The sequence below is a fragment of the Leopardus geoffroyi genome, chromosome A2 (genome assembly GCF_018350155.1).
Source record: "Leopardus geoffroyi isolate Oge1 chromosome A2, O.geoffroyi_Oge1_pat1.0, whole genome shotgun sequence".
NCBI classification, from domain to species: Eukaryota; Metazoa; Chordata; class Mammalia; order Carnivora; family Felidae; genus Leopardus; species Leopardus geoffroyi.
In genome coordinates this window covers 144,612,486-144,634,228 of record NC_059331.1, presented here as the reverse complement: position 1 = coordinate 144,634,228, position 21,743 = coordinate 144,612,486, and the positions used below count along the sequence as shown (strand labels likewise).

Below are 21,743 nucleotides of genomic sequence, written 5' to 3'. Positions count from 1 at the left end.
CATGTGCACACCCTCTCTCTCTCTAAAAAAAAAAAAATCAGACAAATCCCAATGGAAGGAAGTTCTACAAAATTTTCAAAGTTACCAAAAACAAGAAAAGAAACAGAAATTGTCACAGCCAAGAGAAGCCCAAGGATACATGGCAGGTAAATGTAAAGTGGGGTCCTGGATGGCTCCCGGAAAGAGGAAAACCTGAGGAAATCTGAATACAGAATAGGTTTTAGCTAATAATAACATATCAATGTTGGTTTATTAATTACCACAAATATACAATATTAATGTAAGATATTAATAATCAGGGAACCTGGGTGTGAGGTATATGAGGACTCTCTGTATTATCTTTGAAAGCTCTCTGTAAATCTAGGACTGCTCTAAAAACATAAAGGTTATCAAGTGTACTTAAAACCCTGGACTGCTATTCTGCCTTCCCAGATCCCCTACCCCTTGCAACCTGGGGGGAGGGGGAGGGAAGCTTTGGGGAGCATGGAGCTGCCGGTCTCCTGGGAACAGACTGGATTTCAGGTTCCTGGGTGGGTGTGAAGGCCCAGCCCGAGCGCAACGCCTTCCCCAGGGCTGGTGCCCTTCCCCACCGGCAGGGCTGGTGCGCATGCGGACCCGAGCACGCACTCCACAGGCTGCGCGCAGAGCATTGTCTGACCGCCCGGGTGGGCTGGAGTCTGAGGCGCGCGCAGTGCTGGTCCTGGTGGCTCTGGGCTGGGCTCTTCCTCGCCTGCCCTTCACGTCCCCGTGGGTTTCCTTGCCTGGCCTCCCTGGGCACTTGGTTCTAACGTTTGAACTCTCCGGCTCTCTCCAGGGGAGTGCAGATTCCCCACCCTACCCAGCGAAGCCCAGTCCTGAGAGAAACATGGGGAAGGGTTGAGCTCAGAAGCTAGGGGCTCATGATAAAAAGGAGGCTGGGCAAGGGGGGCATTTTCTGTGCCCCAGTTCAAAGCCACGGTCGGGAGGACGGGCTTTTTCACAGGCGCATTGGGAGGGAGGGAGGGAGCCAGATAGCGTTCTAGAAACTGAGCGAAAAAGAGCAGGGTCTGGGTGGGGAGAGCAGGATGACTACATCAAGTTTTGAGGGTGAGGAGGGGTTGCAAATTCAATGTCAAGCCTAGGAATATCCAGAGCACTTGAAGATTCCCCATGTTTTTGTAGCAAGGAAACTAGTGACCTTAAACCAGGAGGCAAGCGCTGCCAGAGAGGGATTTTGGAGAGGTGGCGGTTAACAGTGCGCTCTGGAAAGCTGAGGGTTGGTATGAGATGGTGCTTGCTGGAGAGAGGGAAGATGCGAGACAGAACCCCACAGCCTACTAACAGATGCCACAGAGAGGGGTGGAAACAGCCTGGAATCGGTGTCACCTCCCCCCGTGAGTGCCAGAAACCCCCGGTGAGGCGTCAGACCAAAGCCGCCCGCCCGCCCCGGACTCCGCACTGGCTGCGCCCTGCCCTCTCCAGCTTTACGCACGAGCCTGTCTTGTCTTCTGGCCCCTTGAGGAGGGCAGGGGACTTCCTGCCACCTTTCCTGAGGACAGATCTTTTCCCACAGCCACTGGGCTTTATACTCGGAGGTCCTGAGGGCAGAAGAAGCCAGCAGTTGGGGCTCTGCATCAGGGTGAGGGACAGGCTGGAATGGCCACGGGTGGCCTGGAGAGGGGCGCACAGCCTGGCTGGCGGGTGGCAAGGACCTCTGAGTTAATGTATAATTTCGAGCAGATGGCGGGGGCTGGTAGCAGCCTGGTCCTAGCTAATGAGGGACAATTAGCCCCAAACCTGGTGGGGGAGGTTGAGAGAGTCAGACGGTGAGGGCAGATATTTGCTCCTCAAACAGTCTGGTGCGCTGGGCAGAGGGCTGAGTGGCTGAGCCTTTGGGCAGGCTAGGCCCCCCTGCCAGGGCCCTTCCTCTCTTTTCCCTCCCCTCATCATCTCTGGGTCGAAAGACTCTGTTTGTTCAGACCCAAGAGCGTGTTGTAAAGGTGGGGGGGGGGGGAGAGGGTAGTTTATGGGGGAAATCGCTGCCACCACCATCTGCCAGGGCTTGTCCCTTCTCCCCCTGATACCCCTATCTCCACCCTCATGCAGCTGTCTATGAGAATAGCGGGTCAGGACCTGGAGACTTGCGCCCCCAGATCAGGGGCAGATGTGGGGGGAAGGGATGAGGCAGAAAAGGAGGACTAAGGGCAGGACTTCCATGGGACCCTCTCTCACCCAGGCATGGCTGAGTAGAGTGAGGAGCCGACCCAGCTGCCCAGAGATTGAATGGGCTCTATGGGCACTAGAGTATGTGCTGTCCTACCCACGATGCAAAAGCCACGTGCTACAGTCTCCCCCCATGGCCAGGGGCTCTAGGCCAGCCTGAGGGTGCTGAAGGAGGCTGGAAGAGGAGGGGAGTACAAATGGGGGTAAGACAGAAAATCCATTTCTGTGACACATTTGGCCCTGTTTTGAGAACAAGTGTTCTCAATCCTAGGATCAAGCTGAATGTACAACAACCCACCCCATTCCTCCCCCAAACCAGAGCACTGGCCAGCGAACTCTATTCTTCCACCCTCTGGGGCTACTCTTATTGCCCTACACCCTACTTACTTTCAGCCTGACTTCTGAGAGGGTTTCACAGAATCCAAGGTATGGAATGGACCCAAAGGACTTCCCATGTTGATTCCTTCATGAAGGATCTGCCCAAAACTATGGTGGCCATGAAGCTTCCATTGCTAGGGCTGTGTTTCTCTCACCTGCAGCATCCCACTCCAGGAGAACCACCTAGCCAACTACTGGTTTCCCCCACCCCAACAATGATCCAGATAACCTTTGGTGTCCTCTGTGGAAACAGGAGTGTCATTTATAACATAGAGTTTAATAGCACCAAATCCCTAGTAGAATGGAGCCTGCTGACATCTAGAGATGAAGAGAATAAAAACCAAGCTGCATTCCTCCTCATAAACACCCCACCTGCATCCTAACTACCCTTAGAGGCTCATTACCATCACCACTGTTGCCAGGGTTCTAGAGTCGAGGGTCCCCCTACTTCTAGGCAAAAATTCACCCTTGGTGTCACCTCAGTCAAGGAGCCAATTGGAGCATTGGTGAAGATGCTCTGTGGAGAGAGCTGGTGCTGTGTGACACGTGCTTTTCTATATGTACCATCGTTTTCTCAGAGAGTTAGAGGTCAACTTGGCCAGTATTCGGTATCAGTCTATATACCCATTTATCTTTGCTAGTAATACACACAAGACCCAGGAGTTGATCCCAGACCCCTGGCGTGTGCATTCTGGCTGGGAAGCTGTCTGTGGTTCTGGAAGTCACCCTTGGGCTTCTGTGCATTCCAAGCCTTGAGGATATAGTCTGAAATTCCCCCATCTCCATATTCTCCATTCCCTTCGGGAGTACTGGCCCCTGAGTGGGTGCACTCTGGGTCCAGGGGGGCCTGCATGGAAGATGGCTCTGTACCTGCTTTATGGTGGCAGGTAGACACAAGGTGGGCTCTGAGGACTTCCCATGGAAGGACAGAATGGGTCGGTGGCTGTGGTTTGCTCTGCCTCGGGGCCGGTGTCTGTCAGCCCCATGCACACCTCCCTCCTCCTCTCTCCTCTGCTCATGGCCTGTGACATCACTGGCTGCTCCCAGAAGGCCGCCCTCTGTTCCTGAGCACGGGCTCTCTGTAGCTCTGGACCCCCTGGCAGGACTGAAGCAGGAGCAGAGTGGAGGCTGTTCCTAGGACCAGACCACCATCACCCCTGGAACCTGCAGGGGTCTCAGGAGCCCAGCACAGGAGACTGAGACCCTCCCACTGAAGCACCCACCTCATTGCCTCCACACAGGTAGCTCACCTACAGGCTCATTGTCTGCTCTGCCTCCCATGCTGTCTCCATGTCTTTGTGTGACCAAGCCAACTTCTCTCCCCTTCTGTCTTTGCAGCCTAGCGCCTTCCTGCCTCTCCAACTCCTACCCTGCTTTTCCAACTTGTGAGCACCAGTTCTTTTCCCAGACAAGTTATTATGAGTGCTGGGAAGGAGTGGGTGGCTGTTGGGAAAGGTTGGATGTGGATTTAAGTTTGGATGTGGAACCTGAGTCCCCACTCCTCCTCTGAGTTCTGGTCACTTAGAGGGCACACAGTCATTTCAAAGGCTTGGCTGATATCCTGAGCTCCCATATCCCACTGCCCCGACAGAGCCCTTTGCATTCTTGACTCTCCTCTCTCCATTGCTTAGCTGGCAATCGCACCTATGGGAAGCAGGGTTGGGGGCAGAGAAAGAGCCCCACGATGAGGAGTCGGAAATGTTGTCTTCTCGTGAGGGACTGGCTTCTAACTAACCCTCCTTGAGTTTTGTTCCCTGGGTGGTCCCTGATTTGTGGGAATGCCGATCCGTGCCTCGGCTTTCTTTTTGGAAAGATCTCTGCCTTCTTTCCTGACTTTCTGGAAAGATGAGAGCTCAAAGGGGAATGTGTCTCTACCTGTCCGGAGAGGAGTGAGTAAAAGCCAATTCAGCCACCGAGTTGAAAAGCGGCTCCGGATGCCATAATCTGTGAGTTCCCTGTTTCCCCCCTGCGCTTCTCTCCTCTTCCCGGCTGCACTGTAATCTCTTGGAGGGCAAAACCTTTGTTCCTTTCTTTTCACTCCCTTCATCCTGAACAACCAGCAATGTGCTGATGGTTAATACTTTATTCAGCAAATAATTGCAGATTAGTTAACTGAGCCAAGATGGCATAGTTATTACAGGAAAGTTCTATGCACAAGCTATTTCCTGGGGTGACCTCTAGCCCTGCCAGGGTTCCAGGCATGAAAAGAGGTGGTTTCAACTCCTGTTACTTGCTGAGGAAAGCAAGAGAGACAAAGCTTCCCTTGCTGCTCAGAGACTCTCCTGTCCTCACAATGTATTGTGTCACCATGCAGCTCTCTCCTATTCCTCGCTCTCTGCCTTCAACATGCTTTCCATAAGTGTTAGTTCAACGAGTGAGTGTCTGATCCCAAGGAATTGGTCTCTGAGAGTGAAGCTCCTTCTCTGTGAGATCTAGAACTCTCCAGAGTTAATAAGAACAACAACCCCAGCAGGTTAGAAGATGCCAGGAGATGTGTCTTCTGAGAGAAGCCAGGAATTCATGCTTGTTCGTCAATACTTCCAGTGGGTGGAACCAGAACCTCGATTCCCCAGGGCGGGGGGGGGGGGGGGGCGAGGACGGAGCCCCTGTGTTTCCCCAGAGGTCCCTGGAGAGTACAAAAAGAGTCAGGAGCAAGACCTCCCAGGGGAAGTTTTCTGAGGAAAGCTTTCTGGTTGGTGGTTTGGAGAAACTAACCTTAATAGCTTCCTGATAGTGAAGGCAGAGTCTTGAACCTGGTCTCTAACCTCAGACCAAGGCAATTGGGATCTTTGGTCACTGATTGCCCTCTTCTGGCTAGGCAGAATATTCTAAGGTTTGGGTTTTGACCCTATTGAGACTGAATTTAGGAGGCCCAAGTGCTGAGAAGGCTTTTGAGGGATCAGAGACAACAGGTGTCCATTTGCAAAAGGGAAAGGCATGAGCGTTTGGGAGCATAATCCTTTTCCACCTCCCTGAATTCTTATAATGAATGTGTGAGAAGTGAGAACCCTCTCACCCTCCAGGCCCTTATCAGGTCATCCAGAAAGATCCAGTCCTCTGCTGGCCCTGTGATGTATTAGTTCATCACAGAAGGGCGTAAGTAAAGAGAATTTGGATTTTCTCAGCCAACCTTCTGGCAAATTTTAGAAACATGGCCCTCTATCACAAAACACTACAACCCAAGACGGTTCTGAGCAAGAGATTTCACCCAAATAACCTCAATCATTGTAGACCGAGCTCCAAGACCAAAGAAGGAGCTCCCAGGAGGAACCCCTCTCCCCAGTCTTCCCAGTTCCTGCCCTTCTGTGAGAAGTGTCAGCCTGGAACATGCCACAGGATGGTAAGACACCTGGGAGAAGTGGGAAGAACAGGTTGGTGCAAGGAGGGAAGGTATATCTCAGGGCCCTGCTTTCATCCACATGGTTTCCATGCCCTTGGCCAGTGTTCTGGGGGAGTTTGGTTCAGTCACTCCCTCTCTGCTCCACCCTGCTTCCCTTAGATCAGTGGGGTCAGTGCAAATGGCCCCAAAGCAAAGACTCAACTATGAGCCACCTCCCAAAGAAAGTGAGAGCTGGGGGACCCTGGGAGCAGAAGGGGAGCAGTCCCCTGGGGAGAGGACTTTCTGTGTGGTGGGAAACCAGACTTGAGGGGCCTGAGTAACCCTCCCCAAGAGGGTCCTCCTTGCCACAGGTGGGCCGGGGAGAGGGGAGATGTGTGGATGCCTCCTTCTCATGTCCAGGGACCAGCAGTGTGAATCAGCTGGGGGGGCTTTTTGTGAACGGCCGGCCCCTGCCCCTGGACACCCGGCAGCAGATTGTTCGGCTGGCAGTCAGCGGGATGCGGCCCTGCGACATCTCACGGAGCCTTAAGGTAGTATGCTTTACCAGGTGATGGGGACAAGAAGCAGGAACAAAGCACCCTCTTAAGGCAAGTCTGAGGCTGTTGCAGACTCTGAGGGCTTTCGAGGCTTGGGCTACTTCCTAGAAGACCCTCTTGGGGCCTGGGATGGGGAGCTTCAGGCTCCCAAAGGTGAGGCTGAATTCTTAACTCTGCAGCCTGGTCCAGTAAGTCTCACTTTGCCTTGGAGCCTCCTGCTGCCCTAGGGACACTCACCCTCTGCCCATCATGCCTTACCTGTCCTTGCTTCTTATCTGACCCAGGTATCTAATGGCTGTGTGAGCAAGATCCTAGCGCGTTACTACCGCACAGGTGTCTTGGAGCCCAAGGGGATTGGGGGCAGCAAACCCCGACTGGCCACACCCCCTGTGGTGGCTCGAATTGCCCAGCTGAAGGGTGAGCGCCCTGCCCTCTTTGCCTGGGAGATCCAACGCCAGCTCTGTGCTGAAGGGCTTTGCACCCAGGACAAGACTCCCAGTGTAAGTGCCCTCCCCTCCCTGCACCCAGTCTGGTGAACAGGCCGTCTGGGAAGAAGATCCCTTCTTACTTGGCAATGAGGCCATTCCAGCCTGGCAGGGCAGGGTTGCTGGGCCCCCTTCTGTAAAGTGGGAGTGGTGAGATAGGAGAGAAGAAAGGAGGCTTCCCTGGGAAAGATGTGTGGGCCAGGACGGAGGAGAGAAAGGCTACTGGGGAAACATCCTCAGGATATAACCCTGGGTCTGTGCACCACCTCCCCTCTCAACACCTTGACACCCCCAGGTCTCTTCCATCAACCGAGTCCTGCGGGCACTACAGGAGGACCACCGACTGCCCTGGGCACAGCTCAGGTCACCAGGTGGGTCTTGGAGCTGCAAACGTAAGCATTTTACAGGGATGATCAGAGCAAACATAAGCATCTTACAGTTGGCAAAGCCCTTTCTTGTTCTTTCTTGGATCACCCTCACTGACAACAAGACAATAAAGAGGGCCTGGCAAGGAGTATTGCTCTCTCCTGGCAGAAAAGAACTGAAGCTTGGAGAAGAGAAATGGCTTACCCAAGGTTACCAGCTAGTTGTTGGCAGGTCCTGTGACAGAACTCAGGTCCTCTGGCCCCTAGGTTCACAGGATCTGCCAAGGAAGAGGCAGGGCTGGACCTCCCACACCCTCCCTATGCCTCATGCACAGCCTCTCAGAGTGCTTTTCACATTCTGTGGAATCAGGCAAACCTGGGCCAACCTTGCTGCTGTTTCCCCAAACATGAAGCATGCACTCAACCATGGCATTGGGAGTGCCTCCCACTAAGTGCCCCTTTAGTAACCTCCAAGAAACTGTGAATGCCCTACGAGCATGGCTCTGCTCTTATATCCATGTTGTCCCTTATCCATAGCCCCAGGGCCTTGGGAACCCCATCTGATGAGAAGAAACATCACAAACCGCTACAAGCCACTGTCCCCCTTTACAGATGTTTTGACTCCAGTTCCTCACACTCCCCGCAGTGGCTGTGAGGTTCCTCGGGGTCCCCACCCAGGGACTGGCCACCGGAATCGGACCATCTTCTCCCCAGGCCAAGCTGAGGCTCTGGAGAAAGGTGCCAGGGCTGGGGCAGACAGCAGGTGAAAGGGTGCTTGGTGTGACACAGGCAACGGCCCTGTGGCCTGTGGGCAAAGGCTGAGAAGCGGAGACTGTGGGTGGCCTTACCTTAAGGAGGAGGGTAGTTTAGGGTCATAGCAGGTGGGAATGGGGCCTGAGGGGGAGATCCATGCCTTGCTCCTCTCCCTGTGACCTTACTACTTGAGCCTCGATCTCTGCAGAGTTCCAGCGTGGGCAGTATCCTGATTCAGTGGCCCGTGGAAAGCTGGCCGCTGCCACCTCTCTGCCTGAGGACACGGTGAGGGTGAGTGAACTCTGCCACACAAGGTGCACAAAATGCAAGAACAAAGACTCTGTGCTGAGGTGGTTTTGGGTTCTGGTGAGGGGCAGATGGCGGGGAAAAGGTGGAAAGAGATTCGTTTGTAGAAAAAAGTCAGACACAAGACCCTGCTTGTTCTCCTTCTGCTCTCTTCTCTTCCGCACTCCAAGCCTTTGAAGTGAGGAGAGGGACAGAGAACAAAGGCCAGAGCAGGGAGGAGGGACATCAGGTCTGAGGAAGGGTCTGTGCTCTGGGTCCAGACCAGAAACATGTGATGAGAGCAGTAGGTGCCAGGTAGCGAAGGGCACAGCCAGCTACACCGTTCTGCTCTCCTTCAGGTCTGGTTTTCCAACCGAAGAGCCAAATGGCGCCGACAAGAGAAGCTCAAGTGGGAAATGCAGATTCCAGGTAATTTTCCTGCACATCCATCCTTCCATCCACTCATCTACCCACCCATCCTTCCATGCATCCATGCGTGCATGGATCTATCCATGCATCCATCCACTCACCTATCCATCTATCCACCCACCCACCTGTCTGTCCCTCCACTATCCATCCATCCATCCATCCATCCATCCATTAAACATTTACTTGGCATCTTCCATGTGCCAGATTCTGTGTTAGATGCTCGGCATTCAGAGTCTCTGCTCTTTAGGTCTGCACTGCCCCGTTTACCATCCCTGACATTTAATCCTTCTTCCCCAGTCTCCCAAGGGCCTGCCTTGGGGAGGAAGGCAGTTTAGGGTTATAGCATCCATCTCCTCCCATCCCTGCCAGAAGTTGCCATCTTTCTTAGAGCCTCCCCGCTACTCCCCGCTCCCCAAACATATTTCTCCTTCTGAGTGGATCTACTCTCACCTTGTAGGTGCTTCCCATGTACCAACTGTGCCCAATGCCTCCCCTGGGATCATCTCTGCACAGGTATCCAGGAAGAGAGGGGAGTTTGTGAACTGGGAAGACAAGGGCTCACTGCTTCTCCCAATTCCTGACTGCTCCTGGTTCCTACAATTCACATTTCAGAAAGCACCATGCTCACAGTCTACTATGTGAATGGTGCCCTCTAGAGTTGTGCAGGAGACAGTTGGAGGCATGGGGGCAGCCTTGGGGCCCCAGTTCTGCTAAATAGGAGGCATCACTGACAACTGAGGGTCTCCTCTTACTTTTCGTGGCAGCCCCCTGGGAGTGTGTCTTCAGCAGTCCTGCCTGCCCTGGAATCCTTGGGTCCCTCCTGCTATCAGCTGTGCTGGGGGACAGCACCAGACAGGTGTCTGAGTGACAACCCACCCCAAGCCTCTCTCAAGCCCTGCTGGGGTAAGAATCCACAGGCCAGGCCTCACTCCTGCAGGGTGTGGGGAAGGCTTACTCCTTGACCCACAAGAGGGCATGGATCTCCAGTTGGGGTCACCAAGGGAACCTTGATACAACTTTCTTCATTCCTTCCATGGCCTACAAGGTTGGATGCTAACACCCGCTGAGTCTATATTTCCACCGACAGATGTAGAAGGAAAAGGGGGTTGGATTGGGATGTGAGTGTATATATCCAGGGTAGAGAACTGATATCTGTCCCTCTCCCCACCAGTGACTTTGAGGGGTGGGGTGACAGCAACAAACCCAAACTCACCCTCTCTTTGTCTCTGCAGGCCACCTGCCTCCTGCAGCTGAGCTCCCTGGATTCAGTAGTGCTTTGCCATCCTTACCCTTCCTTCCACTGACTCCGTGGCCAGTGTTGGTGCCCCTGCGGCCTTGCTCTGGTCCAGCTCCCCACCCCTGCAAGGCCTGGAATGAGGGAGGAGGGCCAGAGTGGAAAGGAGATGTGGTGGGGAGGATCTAATATCATCCTTCCCAAGCAGATTACTGGTTCCTCTTCTTTCCTGTGACTCTTTCTCCTCATCTGTGGACCCGGTCTGGTCCTGTCTCGCTGCCCCTTCTATGCGGCACCTGTTTGGAGGGTCTGGGAAAGCCGTGCCCACTCACGCTGGCCTTAAATGGCCTCTAGTTGGCAGGAATAAAAGCATTTTTTTAATTAGCAGTACTTCCTGTTTGTGTTTTTCCCATGAACATTCATACTCCCACCCCTACTTTTAACAATGATATAATTTGCTCTATATCTATCTAGCTAGCTAGCTAGCTGCCTTTTATCTTCCTATCTTCCAATCTATGTATCTATCTGTATGATCTCTTTATGTATGTAACTATGTATGTATCTAGCTGCCATCTATTTATCTATATGTTTATGGAACTGTCTACCCAATCTGTCTAATCTATATATTCATCTACCTGGGTGTATATCTACATATGTATGTAGATATGTATCTATATTAGTGTGGACACTCAGGCACTCATATTGTGCCCACACACACACTGATAGTACATCATGCCATGTCACTTTTAAGTCCCAACAGGTATCTCCAAAAATAAGGGACTTTTACATAACCACAGTATACAGTAATTCCTTAATCTAAGGAAATAGACATTACTTCCTTAATTGCATGTGTATTTTTTGCAAAGTAGCAGAGTGGAAATGCCATTTTTCATACTCTGTCCCTTTATACACACCCCTGGGGCATGTTTGCTTGCAACTTCTTGGCAGTAAGTTTCACATCTTCTCAGTTTTGTCTCTCTGCAAAAAAAAAAAAAAAAAAATCTGGCTCCCCCTGGGAAGCCTTGGTATGTAGAGAAAGAGGGGGAATATGGGGAGAATGGGGTGAAGAATGGGATATTTTGAAGAATAATATCCAAATTCTTTCCCTTTTGAAGAGCAGGGGCATGGACTGATAATGGCTGATGGCACAAAGTGGGATAAAAGGAGTGGGGGCACATTTGTTTTCTCTCATCTGGGAGTGCTACTCATCCAGAAGCTATCTTCATCAAACACTCTAGAGCTGTGCTCTGCAATAAGTAGCCACCAACCACATGTGGCTATTTTAATGTGACTAAAATTAAGTAAAATGCTGGGGCACCTGGGTGGCTCAGTCGGTTAAGCAACTGACTTCGGCTCAGGCCATGATCTCATGGTTCACTAATCCGAAGCCCTGGGTTGGGCTCTGTGCTGACAGCTGAGAGCCTGCAGCCTACTTCAGATTCTGTGTCTCCCTCTCTCTCTCTGCCTCTCCCCCGCTTGCTCTCTCTCTTTCTCTCTCTCTCTCAAAAACAAAACATTTCAAAAATTTGTGTAAAATGAACACCCCAACTCCTCATTCCCACTAGCTACATATCAAATGCCCAAAGGTCACGTGTCCCCTGGCTGCCGTATCAGACAGTAAACATTACAGAACATTTCCATCAGCACAAAATGTTCTATGGGACAGCATAGCTCTAGAATGAAATTCCAAGGGTGACGGAGCATACCCTGCCTCTGCCCTGCTGACAGACGGCCTAGGTAAATGGGTAAGGTTTTGTGGGAAGACAATCTGCACGGCACAGTCTGCGAACAAGCCATTCATTCAACTACAGGACTGATGTCAGCAATGGAGGGAGCTGTCAGCTGAGGCCCCATGGCCAAGCACGATCAAGCGGAGGATGGATGGCCACCTGGGGGAATGGGGCCCAAGAGACTATGAGTGGGGGGTGTGTGTGCCTCCATGCACACGCATACCTATGCATCTGAGTTTGTACATGCGTTTATGGAACGATGAGGAAGAGATCCTGCCTTAAATGACCCCCAAGGCCCTATCTATCTCTCTGAAGAGTGTATTCCACTCCATATCTTTGGCCTGTTCTTAAAGTTCTCTGGGAAAGAAATGCCCTAGTCTCTAGCGTTCTCAAGCTTCACTTATTATATTAAAATTTTTACAAAATTCTTTTATATCTCTTGAGGAGAAACATACTTACGAAAACCTGAGGCCATTTTCCTCTGTGCAGATGGAACCTCTCTCATGTTGTGGTTTTAGCTTCTTTTCTCAACAGATTTAAAAACCAGGCACTCATTATAGTGTGGTGCAATTCCCCCAAAGTGGGGGTCAGGCATCACTGTTGGTATTTGAGAACATTTTAGAAGGCATGTAGACACTGCTTTAAATAAGGGTGAGTCAGATGGGGCGCCTGGGTGGCTCAGTCGGTTGGGCGTCCGACTTCAGCTCAGGTCACGATCTCGTGGTCCGTGAGTTCGAGCCCAGCGTCGGGCTCTGGGCTGACGGCTCGGAGCCTGGAGCCTGCTTCCGATTCTGTGTCTCCCTCTCTCTCTGCCCCTCCCCTGTTCATGCTCTGTCTCTGTCTCAAAAATAAATAAACGTTAAAAAAAATTTAAATAATAGTGAGTCAGAAATGAGAAAATTATTCACCTTTCCACTCCCTTTCAATTCAATTTGATTGCATCAAACAGAAGCTTTCATTTTGGTCCTAGTATTTAGTGCCTCTATAACAGTTGTTAATCTTTTTGTTTTTAATGTTTATTTATCTTTGAGAGAGCGAGAGAGACAGAGCATGAGCAGGGGAGGAGCAGAGAGAGAGGGAGACACAGAATCTGAAACAGGTTCCAGGCTCTGAGCTGTCAGCACAGAGCCCTGAGATCATGACCTGGGCCAAAGCCGGATGCTCAACTGACTGAACCACCCAGGCGCCCTGCCCACCCTCCCTCCCCCTTTTTGTTTTAACAGAGGGAAAGGGAAACACAGGTTCTGAGCCTTGGACAGGGGAGGGAAATCTAATTAGGATTTGATAATCATTTTGTATTTATTTTATTTATTTATTTATTTATTTATTTATTTATTTATATTTGTGAGAGAGAGAGAGAGAGAGAGAGAGAGAGAGAATCCCAAGCAGGCTCTGTGCCCACAGCACAGAGCCCAATACAGGGTTTGATCTCACGAACTGTGAGACCATGACCTGAGCCAAAGAGTCAGATGCTTAACTGACTGAGCCACTCAGGTGGCCCTGATTGTATTTATTTTTAAAGTCACTTTCTATTTATGGCAAGTGATTCTGATCTTCCATTTTATGACAGTGATTAAAATATTCCTTTCTAAATAAAAGTACTTAAGAGTCTATGTCAATAAAGACATTGATAGAGCATATGGTAGGTAGATGAAGGCCAAAGTTATACAGACAGTACAAGAACGATGGTCATTTTGGAAACTCTGTTTTGATGGAAAGAGTAGTGGACATTACAGTCCATTCTAGTTGAGGAAATTGAGTCAGAAACCCCAGTCGTGGGACCTTGGGCAAATCACTTCAGCTCCCTGTAAAAGGTGGGCAGTGATGGGGAAAGTACCTGTCTTGCCCAACTGATGAGATCAAAGGTAATGATAAGGTGGGATAATTGGTAAACCTCCAGGGTGGTGCTGAGGGAGTGTGCTACACCAGCATAAGGTGTTATTACCATTGCCCTGTGCCCATAGGATTAGTAATCATTCTTTCAAAACCAAAAGGACAGCTAATCATATTTGGATTCTTAATCCTTCAGGGCAAAACTGGCTCCTTATGGAATCACTGGAAAAAGTCTAGCGATTCTGGTGGGAATGGGAAAGATCATTGTAAGAACTGGTTACCATTTGGTGCCGCCTCTTCTGGATAGAACTTGGAGTGGTCTGGGGCCTCAGTCTCCACCCATATCCAGACCCCTATTCTGTACTGAGTCAGATGCACACCAGGGTCTTGGGGGTGGCCTTTTGTGATGTATTGTCACTCGAAACAGGTGTTTTGCTAAACTGGGTAGGGAAAGTTGTGTAACAGATATTCTCATGGATTTGGACTCTGGGGTTCCTCTTGTGTTTAGCATAGTAGTTTCTCCTGGAGGATTTGGATTTCTGTAGGTAGCATCCCATTGACCTGGGAAGGGAAGAGGAAATAGAAAGCTTCAGTCAGTCATTTGCTGAGCTTAGGCTTTTAAGAAAAATCTGGTAAGACCATCTGTGAAAAGAGACAATAAAATGATTTGTTCCATTCTTGATGAGGGATCACATAGATGCATGTGAAGTTAATTGATAGGAAAAGACAGTAAAACTTATTTTTTAAATCATATTAATGGCATAAAAATAGCATCAGAGTTCAAAGGGATACTAAATTCAAGAGAAAAGATTTACTAAGAATTCAACAGGATTGGGGAAGACTTCTGATAGAGTAGAATGCACTAGGTGCCAGGCTGTTTACTGAGCATTTTATAATCATTATCTCACATAACACAACAATCCCAGGAGATAGATATTATATTCCCATTTTATCCACATGGAATAGGCTTTGTGAGGTTCATTTTTCCATGGTCAAACAACAAGTTAAACTGATAAAAATCTAATTTTATCAGAACCCAGTTCTGAGTCCAAAAATGAGCTCTTAACCACTATGATACACTGTCTATTGGAATGTCAGGCTGGGAGGAGCCTGAGAAATTTAGTTAAATCAAAACCCTTCAGGTAACAGATAAGAAAACAAGCCCAGTGTGATTTCATCCAGTTTGGCCATAGTAAAGGGTTTGTGTAGAAAACTGGTAGAAAATGGAAGAAGGGAGTGAACATGTATTAGGGGTCTATATCTAGATTCATACTGTCACTTGACCGTCATACCACCCTATGAAGTAGATATTATTCTCACTTTACAGATAAGGAAACCAAGGCCTAGAAATGTTAAAGCAATTTCCCTAAAGTTCCAGGTTTATATGATACAAAAACCAAAGTTCTTCTTCTTACAATATCCTCATAACTTTCCAAGTTGAGAAAGCGAGGTCAGCTATGAAGAAATGGGGCTAAGAGCAGTGAAACGTCCTGAAGAGGTGTGAACAGGGAATGATGGATTGGAGGCAGCAATCCTCCAATTGCTTTTCCTAACTTGGAAAAGCAAACTTGGTGTGGAGAGGAGATTGAATAGGATGGACCTGAGGCAGGGGAGTGATGCTGGGGCGGGGGGTTACTGCGGTGAAGGCTTTTGGTGACAAGCCTGGAACCAAAGGTACCAAAGGTAGTTAAGAAAGAGTAAGCCCTCAAGAGGCATAGTTAAGGGAGTACTCAAGAATTTTCAGGGTTTGGTAAAGGGAATGAAAGGGAGGAAGGAGACATGGTGCTGAGGTCTTGATCCAGAAGCATTTGAGAGGGCAGCCATGCCCTAGATGGCCATGGGGAGGGCAGGAAGGATCATCTTTGGAGAGAAGGGTGAGTCGGCTGATTTTGAGGGGATAGCAAGACAAAGTCAAGTCAAGTGCCCATCGGGAAGTTGGAAAGAGATGAAGTTAGAGTTCGGGAGGAGGGTCAAGGCTGCAGATGAATATTTGGGAGCCATTAGCACTCCAGGGATCCAAGGGTGTAGGGATAGAAAGTGCATGGGATAGAAAGCATACCCTCAGAGTTACCTGTCTCCCCGAAACATGGGACAAAACTGCATCTTAACAAACAAAGATAAACACACACGAGTACACCCAATTTTGTCCCCTGCAAGTTTGCTTGCACACTCGTGTCAGTGTGGCATAATAGTGAGAGATCTATATCTGATTGCCCCTCCTTTCTCTAGCAAGGCTGGGTTTAGAAGCCCTAAGAGGAAAGGCACATATCTGGAACAAATGTCTGGCATTGATCAAGTTGTGGGACAGACGTCAGCCCAGGGGAGGTGTTTTGGTCTCACTCTCACCCACCTCCCTTCCTTTCTTGCCCCTCAGTTCCTGCTCCCCCATCTCCAGGTCCTTGCCCATTTTGTCTTACCTAAAATTCCCAAATACACTCTTTGGTAATCTCCTCGCTGTCTGCCAACAGGGTGCCGCTTCGGTCGGATCGCATGTAGAAGCCATTGGGTGCCAGTACTGTGAGCAAGTTGCTCCCATGAAGCTCTATACAGAAGTTGAGAGCGAACTTTCCCCAAGGGCGAAAGGTGCCAAAGGACGTTATTGACCAGAAAGATCCACCCTGTGCTGAGGAGGGAAGAGCTCAGGTCAGTGCCCTATTCAGGACAAAGTTCTCCAACAGTACAGCCTAAGGAGGCTCCCGGGAAGCATGCCAACCCTCCCTGACTACCCTGCCCTGTCTGTGTTGGCAGGTCCCCCTACGGAAACACAGGAGGGCTGGGTTTTGTTCTGCCGACCCATTCTGGGGGGGGGGTCTTGAAGTGTGAAAACAAACAGAAACTCTGTTTCTCCTTTTATGGTGAGTAGGGTCTGAGCAGCAGGCTCTGAAGTCTGAGTTGGGGCCAAGGCAGGGCTAGACTCTGACCCCAGGGATGAAGAGGAGCTCCTCACCCTGGAAGTGGTAGATGCCTTGGCGGCAAGGCAGCAGGTGAATGCAGTCAGGCTGATCCATATTGCACTTCATTAGGTCGTGTTCTGCTGAGGTGCCCACATACCCATAACGACCTCGCAATACGAGGAAGGGACGGTTAGCTAATCGAATCCCAAATTCCTCATTTGGGCCTAAAAGAAACCGAAAGGAGTTATTTGGATGAGCTGCTTCTAGATGCCTTCACCGATAGAAGCAGGAAGAGGGGCCCTAATTGTAAGGTGTTGTCAATACTTAAACAATTATTGAACACCCACTATGTGCTGGATTGTATGCTAGGTGCTTATGAAATGTTTATGAAAGGACTTGTGGAACCCGAGAAATGTTGATGTTCTTCCTTCCTTTGAGATGTGTGAGACTATTTAATCCTCACGATAATCCTGTGAGGCAGGCAGGTTGGATATCACTTCCATTGATAATGGAGCCAATGAAACTGAGGCTCAACGAAGTGGTTTGCCCAAGCAATGACAAAAAATCAGTGACTCAGCAAATATACAGACCCAAATCTTCTGGTTCCAACTCCAGTGCTCTTTCTGTCATATCTCAGCTCCCTCTGAAAGCATCTCTGACTTGGAATAACCTGGCAGGAAGGCTGTTGTGCTTACCTGGAATGGTGGCTTTGGCCATCAGCAGGCCATTGTCTATGATGCCCAAGAAGCGTCCATTGGGAGCCTGCAGGATAATCCTGCCACAGTTCCAGTGCATGTGGAAGAAGGTGCCAGGCTCCATTGGGTGCCCATTAGCTACCACCGTCCTGTGGTGCCTCTGGAGAGATGATAGGGAGCAGAGAGGGGAAACAAGGACTGAAAATCTCAGCTTTCTTCCCAGCGTTTCTATTCCTAGACCCTTTCCCACATACCACCCACTAGCTTTCTTCATTCTCCCTACCCTGGGAGGGTATGCTTTATGCTTTCCCATCCTTTTTGGAAAACGTATTGTGGCCTTAGCTCTCCCACTTCCCCAGTTTGCTACTTCCCAGAGCCCATTATTAAAAAGGGACCTGGATATCCATATGGAGAGAAATAGTCCTCAGCCCAGGCTCCAAAATCATTTCAAAATGGATCATAGATTTAAAAATGAAAGCCAAACAATAAAATGTCTACAAGAAGACACGGGAAATTCTTTGCAACTTTGGGACAGGCAGTGATTTATTGGGATGAAAACTCACTAACCATTTATAAAATGGAGAAATTGGTACCTCATCAAAATTAAAAATTTGCTGCTCTAAAGACACTTGTAAGCAAATGAAAAGGCAAGCCACAGATTGGGAGGAAACACAACACATATATTTGGCAAAGAACTTGACTTCAGAACATAGAAAGAACTCTCAAAACTCAATAATAAGATAAACAACCCAGTGACAGATGGGCAAAAGATGTGAACAGACACCTCACAGAGAAGATCTACAAATGGCCAGTAAGCACATGAAAAGATACTCAACATTATTAATTATAAGGGAGATGCAAATTAAAGCCACAGTAAGATGTCACTACATACCTACTAGAGTGGCTAAAATTAAAAAGACAGACATCACGACGAGGATGTGGAGTAATTAGAACCCTCATACATTACTGGCAAGAATGTAAAATTGTATATTCCCTTTCAAAAACTAACATTTTCTTAAAAATATAAATGCACGTTGATCACGTGACCCAATATTTCGACTGCTAGGTACTTGCCTTAAGATAACTAAAAATACAGGCCCACAAAAAAACTTGTACACAGATGTTCATAGTAACTTCATTCATAATAGCCCACACTGGAAACAACTCAAGGGTTCATCGGCAAGCAAATGGATAAGCAAATTATGTTTGTGTTTATAGTACTAGTATGGAACACTACTCAGCAATAAAAAGGAACAAACCAGTGGTACACAGATCATGAATCTCACAAACGTTATGCTGATGGAAGAATACATACTGCAACCCCATGTGATTCCATTTATATGAAATTCTAGAACAGACAAATCTAATCTATAGTGACAGAATACATAAAAGGGAAAAGAGGGAATTTCTGTGGAGATAGAAATATTCTCTAACTTGTGATTGTGGCATACTTGCATAGGTATATATATATTTGTCAAAACTTATTGTATGCTTAAAAGTGGTACATTCTATTGTAAATAAATTCTGCCTCAAGAAAGTAAATTTTTTTTAAGAGGCCCTATTGGATAAAATTGGGCCCATTGGTTGAAAATTGATATGGGCCTCCATTGTTCACTTCAGCATCTAGTCACTTGCCTTGAAGAAGGAGAAAGTACGTCTAGAATGAGAGAACTCAGGGATCAAGGGTTCTCTTGCTCAGAAGACCAAGGTCTTACCTGGGCTAGGTAGCAGCCATTTGCTGCACGAAGCTGCAGGGTGAGGCTCTCGTTGTCACATTCAAACTGGAACAAGGACATTGGGGTTACGTGCTCAGAGGCAGCATATACCTCAACATCTGCAGAGAAAGAATATGTCAGAGGGAGAGTCTGGTCTCACCCTCAGTGTCAGCCCCTCCTCCACGATTTATGGCTGGGGTTCCCTCTGTTTGCCCCCCTCAGCTTTCATCCCCTTCTGGACCATAGGAGCTTGGAAAGACCCAGGCTACTTTCCCCTAAAGCCCATGACCCTGGCCTTATCACCCTGCTCCATGGCACAAGAGATCTTCTTGGGATCCCAGCACATTCAAAAATCTTTGCTGATCCCAAACATATTTTTCTCTTTTCAGCAGCCAGCTCTCCCTCCCTCCACAGCAGTGTTGAACCCAGCACTTGCCATAGATAATGGAGAGGAACTTCCGAGTCTTTGACCTGAGGCTGACCCACGTCGGACAGCGCTGTAGGATGAACCACTCCTCACCCCTATGGGGACTGGAGCCCAGGCCCAGGAGCAGACGTGTGCCCTGTGGATACAGTATGCCTCCTTCTCCATCGCTCAGTGCCACGAGTCCTCCAGGTCGCACTTGCATGTGAAAAGCTGTCTGTGATGAGGGTTGGGGGGCCAGCCGGTCTAAGTGGGACAAAAAGAAGTGTGTTGAGGTCTCCAGGTGGTAGCATCCATCTTGGAAATGCAACAGGAAGCCACATTCCTCCAGGCAGGGCACTGGCGCATCCACCCAGACGCGGCCTGTGGTAGGGTCAGCCCGGGCATAGCAGTGGTTAATGGGGCTGTAGAGGATCACATGGACATGCAGAGCTGGCCGGGGGGTCCACATGTGGTAAGCCGAGAGGACCCTGGAGTTGCAGAACACATCTTCACCATCAGACTCCAGATAACGACCACTAATAATGCACTGGAGAGTCCACTTGCCATTTCGGTGGAAACGCAGTAGGAAGCATCCATGGTGGCTGGTCCTTGGCCGGCCATAGGATAGACTGCCATCTGCCTCGCATAGGAGGTAGAGGCCCTGAAAGCTCCTTAGTCGTACAACAGCCTGTGCGTCGTGTTGATTGCTCACCAAGATCTCCCAGGTCTAGAGGCATTGGGAGGAAGAAGGAAATCAGTACTGCCACATGACTAGGCCAGGGAGCCCTACCACCATCACCCCTGGCATCACCCTAGAACCTTCCTTGGGACCAACCACCTTCTCCTCCCCATCAGCCTCCTTGCGGTCAGCTCTTCCACCCTCTCATCCAACAGTAATCAAAAGATTTCAGGGGGCCTCTATTCCTGGAATCAGAGCGCTTCTCAAGATCCCAAGAGAAGCTCCAAATGCTTACTTCTTCCAGGTACCAGAAGGTAAACTTCCCTCTTTCTTACTTGGTGGCTTCCTTCAATACCTAATTTTCCAAGAAGTGTTTTGGTTTCAATGTTCCTTTCCTCTTCCTCACTGTTGCCCCTGGAGAGCACACTAGCCACACTCCCATCCCCAAAGCCCACCTTGCCAGCATGGCAGGAGAAGAGTAAGACCTCTTACAGGTGGGTCCAGGCTCCAGGGATAAGGATGGGAACACACACAGTTGAGATGCAGTTGTCTGGTTCAGCTGTGATCAACCCTGTTCTAAACAAGGACCTTGCTACCGCCTCACTCTGTTGTACTGTTGCAGGGCTGCCTATACCCCTTTCTAAAATGAGCTCTCCTAGGCTTGTAGAGTACCCCATCCCTGAACTACAACCAGAACAGAATCATAGGCCTTGCCGTCACTCCACTTGTCCAACTTCCCTTGGACGCCCACAATTTTGCCTTCCAGCCTGGGCTGTTATCTCGCCTCTTTGTGATGATGCAACCACTCTGTATTGGGATGGCCAGGGAAGACTAGGAAGGAAGGGCTAACGCTTTGTCTCTCAGAACAGGTTTAGAGAGGGGGAGACGGAGCAGTGGAGACCTGTGACCAAAAGCCTGGGGTAGAAGGCTCTCAGCCTGACAATGTCAAAGGCTGGGAAGATGATTAGGCTGAGAGTGTACCCCTGCCACCACCGCGTGTACACACACAGACACATGGACACACGCACACGCTCACGAGAGCTTGGCCATTGGGAAAAATGGCTCCAGTACAGGTTTGCTTTGTTACCTGTCTCCGGCCCAAACCCCTCGCAGTAGCAGTGACTATATTCTTATACGTCTCATAAGTGAGGTAGGATCCTGCCCAGCTGATGAGCCCAACCCTTAGCTCCTCAGGCTTGGGGCTTTGCGTCCACTCCACGTCATCCATGGGGCCGGCACCACAGGTGATGACTCTGTCCGGCCCAGCCTTCCCCCCAGTGGTGCGGTTCCACAGGCCATAGGGCCTAGAATCAGGCCTGTAGTACCCACCAGAAGACGTTCCCAGAGGGAACTTCTCAGGCAGAGGCTGGGCTAGGGCCCAGCGCCTCTGTGACCCGGGAGCATTGTGACTGTGAGGGCTGCCTCTTATCCATAGTGGGGAAAGGGCACTGGCACAGCAGTGTCAATCTACAGCCCAGAGGAAGTGGGTCTAGGGCCTTGGGCATTAACCTCCTCACGTGACTCCAGGCACCGAGGTCGGCTGAACGAAGACTGGGCATCAGAACTTTGGCCTGTACCAGTGATAGCCCATGACTACAGGCAAGTCCTTCTCCTTCTTCATGTCTGTTCCTCATTTTAATGGCAGGGTAAAAACCAACCTCTTTCCACCCTCCGAAATGAGTTCTGCTTGGCTCCCTTGGGACTCAAGTGTTTTTAAAGTTCAAGATATCCAAGAAAAATCGATTAACTTTTACAGCCCTTGGGAGGATGAGGCCAAAATGTCT

General features: G+C 49.6%; 2 protein-coding genes across 2 annotated transcripts; one reads left to right on the top strand and one right to left on the bottom strand.

Annotated features, from left to right (window-relative positions):
- Window positions 1-5,731: 5,731 nt before the first annotated feature.
- Window positions 5,732-10,150, top strand: PAX4 (paired box 4). Its single transcript, XM_045496402.1, is given in 12 exon segments — window positions 5,732-5,920; window positions 6,271-6,450; window positions 6,741-6,956; window positions 7,237-7,312; window positions 7,919-8,044; window positions 8,268-8,350; window positions 8,704-8,773; window positions 9,231-9,286; window positions 9,538-9,676; window positions 10,006-10,019; window positions 10,021-10,074; window positions 10,076-10,150. Coding segments are annotated over 12 exon segments (1,278 nt in total).
- A 3,807-nt stretch (window positions 10,151-13,957) lies between these two features.
- FSCN3 (fascin actin-bundling protein 3) lies at window positions 13,958-21,368 on the bottom strand. Its single transcript, XM_045495515.1, has 7 exons — window positions 21,047-21,368; window positions 19,311-20,007; window positions 18,875-18,993; window positions 17,160-17,319; window positions 16,518-16,688; window positions 15,988-16,193; window positions 13,958-14,131 (listed from the first exon to the last, which is right to left on the bottom strand). The coding sequence occupies exons 1-6, from the start codon at window positions 21,185-21,187 to the stop codon at window positions 15,988-15,990; spliced, it is 1,494 nt and encodes a 497-aa protein (XP_045351471.1). The 5' UTR covers window positions 21,188-21,368; the 3' UTR covers window positions 13,958-14,131.
- Between the last annotated feature and the right edge of the window lie 375 nt (window positions 21,369-21,743).

What these genes read in the sequence shown, in the direction of transcription:
- FSCN3 (XM_045495515.1), bottom strand. Translation starts at nt 21,187, where the DNA reads ATGGATGACGTGGAGTGGACGCAAAGCCCCAAGCCTGAGGAGCTAAGG. An exon ending in GGGGTTTGGGCCGGAGACAG is followed by an intron (nt 20,008 to 21,046) that starts GTAACAAAGCAA and finishes CAATGCCTCTAG; the next exon opens with ACCTGGGAGATCTTGGTGAG. An exon ending in GGCCAAAGCCACCATTCCAG is followed by an intron (nt 16,689 to 17,159) that starts GTAAGCACAACA and finishes GGTTTCTTTTAG; the next exon opens with GCCCAAATGAGGAATTTGGG.